Source organism: Emydura macquarii, unplaced genomic scaffold, assembly GCF_026122565.2.
Source record: "Emydura macquarii macquarii isolate MOO-44397 ecotype Brisbane River unplaced genomic scaffold, CSIRO-AGI_Emac_v2 contig_1644, whole genome shotgun sequence".
NCBI lineage: Eukaryota > Metazoa > Chordata > Testudines > Chelidae > Emydura > Emydura macquarii.
In genome coordinates, this window is record NW_027131781.1 from 7,460,697 (window position 1) to 7,473,421 (window position 12,725).

General features: G+C 41.6%; 1 protein-coding gene across 1 annotated transcript in view; it reads right to left on the reverse strand.

Annotated features, from left to right (window-relative positions):
* ALDH1A3 (aldehyde dehydrogenase 1 family member A3) overlaps positions 1-12,725 on the reverse strand; it is a 44,902-nt gene that overhangs the window by 19,217 nt on the left and 12,960 nt on the right. The window contains exons 4-6 of the mRNA XM_067555590.1: positions 9,029-9,158; positions 7,283-7,344; positions 2,725-2,853 (exon numbers count right to left, since the gene is read on the reverse strand). Of these exons, the coding sequence (XP_067411691.1) occupies positions 2,725-2,853; positions 7,283-7,344; positions 9,029-9,158 (321 nt within the window). The remainder of the gene's footprint in view (positions 1-2,724; positions 2,854-7,282; positions 7,345-9,028; positions 9,159-12,725) is intronic.

The window sequence follows — 12,725 nt, forward strand, 5'->3', positions numbered from 1 at the left end:
CCTCTCAATGTCCCAGAGATTTAGGGAGTTAATGCCCTTATCCTGAAAACACTAAGTATGTGCATGATTTTTCTCACAAGTGGTCACATTGAAACCAGAATCAGGACCCAAATGTTCATTAGATCCGAAAGTACGCGTAGTACTTTTTATGACTGACTGAGACACTTTGTGACTGTGACAATTTGCCACATTAAGAATGGTTTTCAAGACTATTCCCAGCATTGTGCCTGCTTGCTACGTACTAGACTGGACATGATGAAAATAAGAGCCACTCTTCAAAAGTGTCTGGAAACACCAGGAGAGAATTATTGGAGGATTTGCATTTCGCAGCTCTGTTGTTTTAAGAAAAGTCTTCTGGCCAAATTTGGCCTTCAGCCACAGCGATGAAATGCTGGTCAATGGGTAACTAAAGGCAAAATTTGGCCCTTTAAATTTTGTTTCGAACAGAGATCCTAAGGTTGCCTCTTGTGGTTCTTCAGAGGCCAGGAGGATTAAGATTCAGTAAGATACCACGAGATATGTTTTTTCCACTAACTCCACGAGAGCAGGTGGTAAGAGACTTGTGCCAGTTTTCACCACATTTATTAACCTGTAACAGCCCTCTCGTGTGTTCTGACACAATTACAATAGACTTTCGTAAAATTCTAGTGAAATGAAAGCCAAAGTCTTGGCCCAGATGGTCTGTTTATTGCTCTCTGAAACATGGGCTGCTGTGAAGAGCTGTATTTCCAGGTTGGCCAGTCTCCATTTCTGACTGGGAAGTGCAGGCACACGACCTGCTCACCTAGTACCTCATGAGTCAATTGTTGTTCAGCTCCTTCATTTTGTGAGGATTTTTCTGGTACACACATTCCTAGGGCTAATAAGAGAATGCACCTGCCTGGTAGAGTTATTTGTGTAACTTAAATAAGATGCTTTTAAATGTATTTGATACAGAAAAAAAATGAGAACATGTTTGCTTATAAATTGCCTTGGAAAATTCTATTTTCTTCTGATTAAGGTTTTTAGGTTGTTTGGTTTTTTCCATAGATGAGTAAACTACAGTTAGGTTTTTCATAGCCATCATGATGATGAAAAGTGGGTGAATACATTTAGTGCCTGTTTCTCCATGAAAACACTGCCCGGCTGTGTTTAAATGTAAACACTTCCGAAGGGGAAAAGCTTAGAAAAAAGTTCAAGGTACAACAAAGATGATTTTAAAGATTGTTTCCGCAAGTCTGTGCTACCGACACTGCTGGTAAATATTGGTGACTACAGGGGATGACAGTTTAGTGGTTAGTCTGAGTTGCTGGCTCTGCAAGAAACTCAGCGTGACCTTGGGCACATTTCTTAACCCTGGGTGTGAGAGATTTAATTAATAGTTTGTGAAGTGCTTTCATGCCCTGGGATGAAAAGTGCAGTAGAAGTGCCAGTTTTATTATCAGTCTTTTTATTTCACCCCAAGCTATGCCTACTACAGCTGGCCAGGATACATTATGCCGTCAATGACATCAGTCTGGAGAAACCAACTTTCTTAGCTCAAGGCTAATGCGTGTCCTGAGCAGAAACAACTATACAGTGTTATGTTGCACAGATGCAATGTTTGGAAATCTGGATGCTCACCTAAGGAGGACATTTTCCTACCACTTCAATCCATTTCACTTTTAACTTTAGCTGGGAATAGAATCACACCTACTTCTCCAATGCAAGAGTCTGGTATTTGTGCACTAGGGACTCAACCCGGCAAGGGACTGGGCATCTCCTGAAACCCCTGCGGAGGGTTTGAGGGCACTTGGCACATTGCAGGACCAAGCCCTGAGATAAACGCATTGACGTCTTAGTCCAAAAGATGCTTATGCTCTCCACTAGATTATCATAGCAGAATAGTTGCCATGCCTCCCTTATAGAAACGGCCTCCTAGATTCTCTGAAAGAATCATTCAAAATCGTAGTTCTGGCAGATTATGTCAATGCAACTATTCTGGTGAGTAAGGGCAGGACAAGGGGAGACTTGGGTCCTGATCCTTCATCGAGAACCATGTGGGCACACGGGTGCACCTTCATTGTTTTCCATGCCGGATTAGGACCCTACGTCATAAATCCCATGCTTGGTATGGGGACTAGGCTTTAGCTCTCTGCCAAGCACCAGGCACGCTTTCGTAAGTCAATCATAACAAAACGGTCACAATGAGGTAGTGCAATTTCTGTGCATGAAGCAGCTGCAGGCTCCAGTCCCATATTCTAAGGGCCAAATTCTGCCTCCTGTACTGAAGCCAAGCAGTATTGTGCTTTGTGATCAGTCCCACGATTTGTGGGCTAATTCCGCTAACATGCATAAGGGTGGTAGAATTTAGCTCCAAATATTCTCACTGAACGCACTAGACAAGAGAAAAAACAACATGCCTGGTCAGTTAGGCACCATCTCAGCAAGATACTTAAACCTGTGTCCAACTTTAAGCATGTGACTAGCCTGATCTCACTGAAGTTACTGGGACTATTTGCATGATTAACACTGGACACTCGCATAAATACCGGGGTGAATGAGGGCATTAATGCAAAGAGATCCAGAGCTAAAAGTCTGAAAGAAAAAGAGGGGGTCGTTTCTTGGTCTGGCATTCAATGGAACTGGCAGGAACAGCTTTGAGAGTGGATGATGGCTACAACTGTATTTTGAACTGGACCCGGTGCCTATATGAGAAACAATAACTTGCATAAACTCCCTGAACATGTAGCGAAGATTTCTTACCTCCTTGATTAAGGAACCAAGGTAGAGGGAAGTGAGGGGTGTCTGCTCAGCTGGTTTAATAACCAGCGTGTTCCCGCAGCACAGGGCTGGTGCCATCTTCCAAACAAGCATAAGCAATGGAAAGTTCCACTGAAAGAGAATATAAAGTTGATCAAATTAGCATCCCTATTGAGCTCTGTGCAGTATTCCCTTTGCTCTCAGTAACATCTGTTGGTTACAGAGAAAATAAAGCAACTAGGAAGATATCCACGATTAGGACTGCATTTCCTTATGACAGTATACTACGCTTGAATTGGTACAGAGGTGTCGCCTTTGAAAAGTTTAGAGTGCCAATTGCACCAGTCACTTATACCAGGTTCTCTCACTGAGATGGCTATGGAGAAGTTTTACTGAGTTGGAGATTGGTGAAGCACACAGAAACTTTATGGGCTTTAGTTAGTACGCACAAATATAATAGAAATAGAAAAAACCCAATACACACAGTATAGTAGTTTCCCGTATTGTACATACTTACAGTCTTACATTGTGCATACTCACAGCCTATGGAGGCCATTAGAAGTGAAGATGGAAAGAAAAGTAATTGGAGAAACTCATAAGTGGAGGTGTCATTTTGGGCTGCCACCTACTTTTCACTCCGAGGTCCCAACTAAAGGTTGGATTCACAACCCTTATTTTATACCTCAGACTGCCTTCCCTGGAACACCCACATGTCCAATGATCATAGTGGACTGAATTCCTGTCCCATGTCCACGGATGGCTGTCCAGGAAACCACCAGTGGAGTTCCAATTTGCTGACCGCTATCTGCAGCAAAAATTTCCCAATGTGCCCAGCACATTAATGAAGTTCACCTCACAGTTACACATATTAAAACCCTCCAAACAATTCTATTAGGTTTGTTCTTTTGTGGTTAGCTTGTTCATTACCAAGCACTTATTAATACATTTTATAGCCCTACGTTAAGCACTTACTCTTATGCTGTTAGCCTCTGTGAACTACCTGCTACTTAAGCTAACACACTTAAATTAAACAGACCTCACTAGGCCTCAACTTCTTGCAAAGCCTGTTTCCCTACTCGTATTACGGCTCAGATAACTTCTATCTTAAAGCACTTTATAGGCCTTAGTACAGGATATACAATTTGATCTTGCACTCTAAGATCAGATCAGAGATTACAGGTTAATAGAAGAACCTCTTCCAAAAGATCAGGGATTTTCCCTGAGATCAAAGTATCAGTGGCAGCTGTTAATTTAATTCTACTCTGAGCTGGACAACCCTTTGCATAACACAACTCCGTTCTTCACAAGAACCTCAGACTTTACTTTGCAGAGATTCTCAGCAGTTAGGGCCAGCCTTTCTCAGCAGCTCAGCTATGTCTGGAATCATCTCCTCCATTGTCCATCTGCGATGCTGTGTAAGATCACAGATGGACAAGGTGCAAATGTGATAGTGCTATGGAATGAAGCCCGTCACTGGAATCATCTTGTTCTTTCTGCTACTATTGTATTGGATGAGAAGTCAGATCATCCATTTGTTTCCAGGTTCTTACCCATGAAACTACAATAAACTCTTCATTTTTCAAGATTCAGAACAAGTTATAGATCTGCATTTAATTTTTACTTCTTTCTTTCTAATTAGTTTTTGTATTTCCTTTAGAATTAGGGACCAACTCATGCTGGTTTTCTTTGTGCTAAAAGAGTCTCTTGGTCATGAAATGGTGTATTTTTCTCTCTACGTCTATCCAAGGATTGGAAAAATCTACTCGGGGGTGATAATCAGTGAGGTCCCTTGGTGTCACAATGGATTTCTTCATTAAAAATAATTAATGTTTCTTAAAGGAGGATGGAAACTGGTCTACAATAAGGGGATCTTTTGTAAGTCTCAAGCCAAGGGACTTCTTTGTAAATATATGGTGGCAAGCATGAGAGGAATCCGGAACTGCACACTTAACAGAACAGCAATGTACCTTCTAAGAGAAGAGCTCTGGTATTCTAACCCATAAGCCCAGACACAAAGCAGAACTTTAAATAATCTAGAAGAGTAGTTCAACCTTTTCCATCCTGAGACTCACTTTTCCATGCCATGATACCTCATCCATCTAACTGGGTCCTTCTCCTATTTGGCAATATGAGAAGGGCAGCGCGGTCATGACCGCCCTTCCCAACGCCTATTATCAATCCTCCCTAGAGGCCAGGATTCTCAGGTTTAGAACCCATGATTTAAAAATTGACACTTAGGCAAAGACAACCATACTGTGAAAGTGCGATGCAAACCTACCAGGATTCTCCCTACCCCAGAATGCTATTGTGCTGGTATAAGTGAAGAGACTAGCCAGAGAGCCAGGTTTTGGATAACCACCATGTAATAATACCTAGCTCTTATATAGTGCTCTTCATCAGTAGATTCATAGACTCAGACTCTAAGGTCAGAAGGGACCAATATGATCATCTAGTCTAGTCTGACCTTCTGCACAACGAAGGCCACAGAACCTCACCCATCTTCTCAAAGCACTTTATAGGAGGGGAGTATCATTCTATAAGCACAGGCAAGTCTCAATAAGTTGTAAAGATCATTAATCAAATCACTTAACATATAATCGATATTGAGCTAAATAATCTGAAATGTACAGGGATTCGGTCCATATATTTTAAGCTCCACAGGTTTTCTTAAATAGATAAAAGGTTTTACAGACACCAATACGAATAGCAATTTTTCCTAGTTGTTTTGCCCACCCCATGCAAGTGGAAGGTTTAAATGTTTCTTTACAAATCCAAATACAGCACTGTTAACAAAACAAACCTGGAGATGAAAGGATTGGCCTAATTTAATCACCCTGCAGAGTGAAATACTAAGAACAAAAGTACCCAAAGTAGTAAATTTCACCATTAAAATGCCCACAGTGTTAATAATCTAAGGAGTAATTATGAAACCTGGTAGAGTATTTTCAGTTTCAGCATGACCCAACCACATCCCTGGTTAAATTCCACTGAAATCAAGGGAATTACACACCAGAATTGATAGTGGCCTAGGTTTTTTTATCATGACAATGTCCTTAAAGTGGAACAATATGCCTCAGGGTGCACTCAAAGTCACATTAGCCTGGATGATGATTACACTTGAAGTTTAAACCCAGTATTTGTGCATAATTCCCATAGATTAAATGGCAACAATATAGATACAATCTTGAGATATCATGGGAGGAAAGCACTGAACAAATGCTATGGTGACTTTCCAAAACCTCCTGCATGCAAATAGCCACAACAGAATTTTTGAAGGGGCGTAAACCCACAAAAGCATGTGTCAACAGTCAGATCTGTTTGAGGCATGGAAATAGGGGCATTTAAATCAGTGGTCAATGCAAGCTGGAGCTTGATAAGTGTATGATGCTGTTGGATTTGATGACCCAAAAGTCCCTTTCAGTCTTATGTCCTGAACGCAAGAAGCTTAAGAATCTCAACTTCATTGGATTCTCGAGTCACTCAAATGCAGTTCATTCACAAATGACAATACTTGGTTCCGTTAGCCAGCAAGGCTCTGTAACACAGAACAAGACAGTTCTCCTTCCCAAACCAAACTCTGCACGTCAATCTATCAGCTACAGGACGCTCACCTATGCCATTACCTCTCTCAGGCAAAAGTAAACAGCCCATTCAACTCCAGAATCTAGGTCAGAAGTCAGTCATTAAGGATACAATCCTGTTCACACTGAAGTTAGTGGCAAGTTAACGCAGACTGGATCAGGCTCAAAGTCTCCCGCATCCCAACAAATGCACTGAGTTGTTTTAGTCTCTGGTATAGTCTGGTTCACTCTCCAGAACACTGGCCTGAGATCTTCCTCTGGCCTTCCCAGCAGATTCTCATAGCAAGTTAGCTCTCACACTACTCTTTGCCTCTAAGACAATAGATGTTCAAAACACTTTACAACACTTATGGCTCCCATATAGCTATACAGTCTTTCTCGCTGCCTGTTTAAATGAAGCAAGCAGTACTCGCTGAAGAACTGAGGAATTCCAAGTACGAGCCAAAGTTTCTCAGCATCAGAAACAAACTCACCAGGGGGGAAAAAATAATGGTATTGATCAGCTATAAAACCAAACTATGGGACCAAGGAAACAAAATAAACAACACAATTTAAAACTCAAAAACTACAATGCCACAGAGCCAGTCAGCAACAGCAACAACCAGTCAGGACAGCGAGCGTGCAACCTCTCAGTAAGAAAAGGATCAACAGGTAAGAATAGCAGATGATCATGGATTGGTCTCTGGTGACTCTAGCATACGTGCCCTATGGGACAATGACACTTGATTATGAGACCCAGTCTTTTACGTCAAAGTGCGGCTCATATCGCCAGATGCTAATTTCTTCTGATGAGTCAAGAAGCAACATCAACAGGCTCCAAAGGGAGTTCCCTCCAGTCCAGCTGTTCTAATCTAGGAGGACAATGGCTGCAGTGCTGTGGGAGGAATGCCTATATATTTTTGTAAATATAGGGGACCCTCAGGGTAGGAGCATCTCTTGGATAAAAACAATACCAGAGATGTAGACAGTCTTATACTTACTGGAGTTATAGCGCCACAGACACCCATCGGTTCATGCCTGGTGAAACAGACAACATTTTCATCTGCAAAACAAAAAATCTTACATGGGATCAAAGCCATTATTGCTACAGACCTGCATGTGCTGCACTTGTGTGGCTTGAATAGTGGAAACAATAAAAAAAAGATTCAATAAATAACATATTGGGAGGCAGAATATCAACTAATTAAATTAGGTGAAGCTAATCTGAAAGGATTGTGGAGTCATCCATTTTATCCCACACCTGGGGTGCTGCTTCAAAAGGATGAAAATTACCTGGTAGGAAACATCGGCTATAGAACAATTCAGATCTTGTGCTATATACAAAGGGGCAAATGCTGCTCTAATTTAGGCTGGCATAGCCCTTTGAAATCCACTGATTTTCATCCATCAATTCCAGTGGGTCAGTTCCTCCCTTTCACTTGCTCCTGTTGCTCTAACACATTCAGCTGGTGTAATTCTTCATTTCAGTGAAGAAGAAGAATAAAGAAAATGAATTTTTAATGCTTTTATGATGATGAGATTTGGTCAGGGAAAAAAAAAACAAAAAAAAACAAAAACAGGTTTATTCACCAGGGAAAAATGTGAACAGAGTTTTGTGACAAGTTTTCCCCACAGGAAATGTTTAAATGAAACAACAAAAATATTTATTTCAATTTGATTCCGGAAAAAAAAAATTGTGTTGATTCAGTAAAAATCAAACGTTTTGTTTCTGATAACAGAAACAAATAAAGAATATTTTAGGGTTGAAATTTCCTGTCAAAAGATTTAATAAAAACACTTTCCCATTAACACTCCATTTGGGGGTGGGAGGGGCTCTAATTATTATGGACTTTGGAAGTGACCTCAAACAAGATGAAGAACCATAGAGAGCAGATCTGCAAATTAAACTGAGTGTGGGTGACAAAGATCTGATTTGCCATGGGCTTGAATTCTACCACCTTTAGAGGAAATGCTGACTGGGGGAGTGAAGGGGAGGAGGAGAAGGCACATGAAGTCTCAGAGCTACCAAAAGGAGCAGCTCTTTAATCTTTGTCTGTGATACTCTTTTCTTCATGCACCATCAGGTATCACTAGGGCAAAGGAAAGGACCAGACTGCTGACTTTCAATTAGCTGCTCATTAACTTCATGTAAACACCCTTGTTATCTTAAGGAACCACCTGTCATTCTCAAGGCCACACCTGTGCTCACACATGAGCGGATATATTCTTCCCTCAGTTACTCACACTAAATCCACTGGCGTGGGTGTAACAAGACACCGAATTGTGCACAAGTTCTGGGAGAGGTGTTTCAAAAAAAATGTTGCAAGTGTTTAGAAATAAATCAAATACTTTTGGATACAGATCTAAGCTAGCAGAGTGGGCTTCTCTCTAATAAACCTAATTTATTGAACAACATAGAAGGTACTCTAAAAATATTCTTTGGCCTTCGATTTCCAAAGCACTCACACCAGCAGTGAAACCTTCAGTTTCAGTGAAACTGGATGAGCAATAACCAGGGATAGAATTCTCATCAAAGTCTATAGGGTCGTTCTAAAACTCGCAGGGAGGTATATAATCTTCAGTTAAGTTCTACAGCTTTTCCATAAGCAATATGGTATAAAGTAATGGGGGGAGGGGGAGTGATTTGTTCAGAAGGAAACTCCCTAAACTGGTTCTGTCTCAATTCACTGGATATCACAGATGGACGGCGCTTTTAAATGGGAACACGGAATCGTTCTTCATCTTACCCACAGGGATAGTTCTGCCTTGGATTTTATCAGCCCACCCAGCGTAATATCTAAGTGTCTTTATACAGCCTTCCAGGTCAATGAAGAAGGCATGAAGAAAAGGTTTCCCTGTGTCCATCGTTTCCAAGGTCTGAAACAACAAATAATATGCATGGTTATATACTTCTTAATATTTGGGGGGTTGAGGGGGTTGTTATGGTTTTTAAAGATTCTAGACAAAAATTTCTCTTCTGCAATCCACAAGATTCATCTTTCTCCCACCTTGCACAGTGCAGAAGGGTGGTTTCTTCCCTCCCATCATATGTCTAACATTCAGTAATCATGGCTGTCATTAAACAAAGCACTTTGGGGGCAGTTCTGGGCTATGTCTACACTATGAGCAAAGGTTGCGATGCCCCTGCTGACTGACACGCTCCCATTGAAGAGAGCCAGCATGGGTATAAATAGCGTAGCGGCAGCAGAGGCATGACTGAGCTGTGCCAAGTACAAACCCACCAGAAACCCAACTTGCCTCAGGGGTGCCTCTGCTCCCCCTACATATGCTACCACAACTACACTGCTGTTTATACTCAGGCTAGCAAGAGTACTGTAGGTGAGGAGGGGAAATCACACCCCTACTGCACAGTGTAGACATAGCTCTGATCTCAATACAACTGGAGTAGATCCAGAGTAACTACATATATTGCTCCACTCAGTAATTCCGTTGCAATAGCATCTTTAAGGCAGACAGCATGAGATGACTGCATGGCTGGGTTGTGCATCGTCAGCTTGCACCAGGTGCTCAGAATAAAGACAACCTTTGATGTGCGACTTTAATTTTCTAATTGAACCCCTCCTGCAGTTACTGTGGGCTCTGGCTGGTGTGTCTGAGGTCAGAGTCTGGCCCATTTTCCTTTTATTTGGAAGTCTATTTTGCTTCTGGCTCGTCTTGTTAAGAGTGATCTCCAAAAAGCCTTCTTTGTCCACTCGATGATGGAACACACATTTTGGAGAGGACGTGCCTTTCATAAAGTAACTCTTTGGGCCCAGTTCTGCTCTCCCACTAGTGCAAACCAGGGATATCTCCACTAAGGTCAACAGAGTTTGCTGGTATAAAACTGGTCAAAGCTATGTTGGAATCTGGCCCTTCTCTTCTTGCAGTTCCTTGTTCCAGAGGCCCTGTTCCTCTCTCCTGCCCTGGTCATACAAGATGGAGATTAATGGAAAAAACCCGCATTCCCATAAAGGAGGCCCTACCTCTTGGTTGAATTAAACATGTGAAAACAAAGATGAAATCGTACACGGTCATCCTTCAGAACCTTTAAGGTCCAAACAGGATCCAAATAGACTTTCCCCTCATAGGGAGTAGGATTATTCTCCAGTTGGAGTAGTGTCTGCTAAAATGACTGTACAAGCAGTGCCCTGATTTGCTGGTGGATTCTCGGGATTCCTTGAAGTCTTTAAACCATGATTTGAGGACATCAATAACTCAGTCATAGGTTAGGAGCTATTACAGGAGCGGGTGCGGGGGTGAAGTTCTGTGGCCTGCATTGTGCAGGAGGTCAGACTAGATGATCATAATGGTCTCTTCTGGCCTTAAAGCCTATGAGTCTATGAAGTCTTTCCACTGACTTTATCAAAAAAGAACTGGGTAAGTTCATGGAGGATAGGTCCATAAATGGCTATTAGCCAGGATAGGCAGGATTGCTGTTTGCCAGAGGCTGGAAATGGCCGACGGGATGGATCACTTGATGATGATCTGTTCTATTCATTCCCTCTGAAGCACCTGGCATTGGCCACTGTTGGAAGACAGGACACTGGGCTAGATGAACCATTGGTCTGACCCAGTACGGCTGTTCTTATGTTCTTATCAGGTAGTGGATCAGGTCATTCTTCCCTTGGACTGACCATGAGGCTTCATTCTTCAAGACCAAGAAGTTGTTGCAAAATTGTTTGGTTTTTTTTTGGTGTAAACACGAGAGTGTCCAAATTCACATATCACACCCTACTTCAGATTTCATTTCACAAGCAGCACGTTCATGAAAAGCATGCCTAATAGTGCATTTTAAATCCTAAACTAAAAGCAGCAGAAAGCAGCTTCTCTTCCCCCTCCCTGACCCTTTTGCTCTTTTCTTTAAAGAGTAACTTGTCTCTTTGCAAGAATTCTTTGCTCCTCTAATGTATAGAGACGGTCCAGGGATTTTTATGCATTCCCTCACCCCCTCACTGTCTAATCTGGAAGACTCCAGGATAGCACCACAAGACTGAAGACTATGAAAACTGAGGAGGAAAAATGTAATTGTTTAAAAAAACGGTTTGTGTTAACACCTATCTAATATCAATGGCTAGTTAACATTTTGGAGAAATTCTTGTTAAAGCTCTTTCAGTTAAGTGTGAGAGCTAACAGACATCCTCTGAAATCCCATCAAATCCTTTGGCAAAAAACAGAAGGCCAGACAGGACATTCCTGATACTGAAGGTTAAAAACAAGCAGAAAAATCATGCTTAAAAATAAAAAAATCCTTCAAAAAGAAAAAAAGGGCGCACGAGGCCAACTTAAAAAAAAAATAAAAATCTTTTGCTGGTTATTGAGATCTAAACATTCCAAATTTTGGGAAAATTCTTTGCGGCTTAGGCCCATAGTTATCTTTAAAAAAAAAAAGAAAAAGAAAAATTGACAAATGTCACATCCAAATGAGCTCGTGTTCCTCTTCCTGATCCCAGCTTGCCCATATCACAAAACCACCACAAAGTCTAGCATCACTCACCTCTGCACCTGTGAGATGCAGTAGAAGTAGGTCATGGCTGAACTGCATGGGCCAAGCTCTAGAACCAGTGTAGGAAGGAGTTGCAAAGCACAAAGCAGGTGCACTGGTTCTGTGAGCAGTCAAGTCATAGTGGATTCATTTTTATGAAGAGACAGAGGCTCAAATGGATGTTGCGTGTAAAGATTTTGAACTAGTCACAAATCTTTCTGCTGCTTATTTCAGTTGCTGCACAGAAGTTAAATCCTTTAGACATTCCGTTTGATGTGGTTTACTGTAAATGACAGACACGTTGCTTTATTGTGGCTATTCTTACTTTTCCCTTTAATGTTCTGATGAGTAGAAGATCACCCAAGTCAGAGATGGCACAGACCTATTTAGGTCATCCTCTGCCAATGCAAGATTGGTCCTATCTCTGCATCTGTTATTCTCTTCAGCTGTTTCTTTCTTCCACAGACAGGGTTTCTTATTTAATGAAGTAATTATAGAACCTTTTAGTGTTAGTCAGTTGTGTTTGATTGTTAATTTTAAAGGGGAGGGGGATTTATTTGCTTGTTTTGTTCTAGGACTTTTAAAGGAAAATATTTATTAACATGACAGCAGGTAAGAACAATGCTAACTTCATGGAGGTCTGTGATCTTTTCTCACAGCACTCACTCAAAGTTAACATATGAAATTGACATTTCAGATGCGTGACCTGAACTTTCTTAAACCAGGGAGTTGAATTCACCCCAGGCGCAAGCCCACTGACGTCAGTGCAGTAAAGACAAAGGTGCAGTGGCGCTTCTCCACCCCAGCATGGGTGCCACCACCTCCCATGGATCCACCCTGCAGATGCAGGTCCTGATGGCCCAGTCCTGCAACCTTTACTCAGATGGGCCTCAGTTTTGCCTAGCCTAAACAAGTCAGTTGTCCTATTGAAGGCAATGTGACCTAAGCGCATGCCTGAAGTT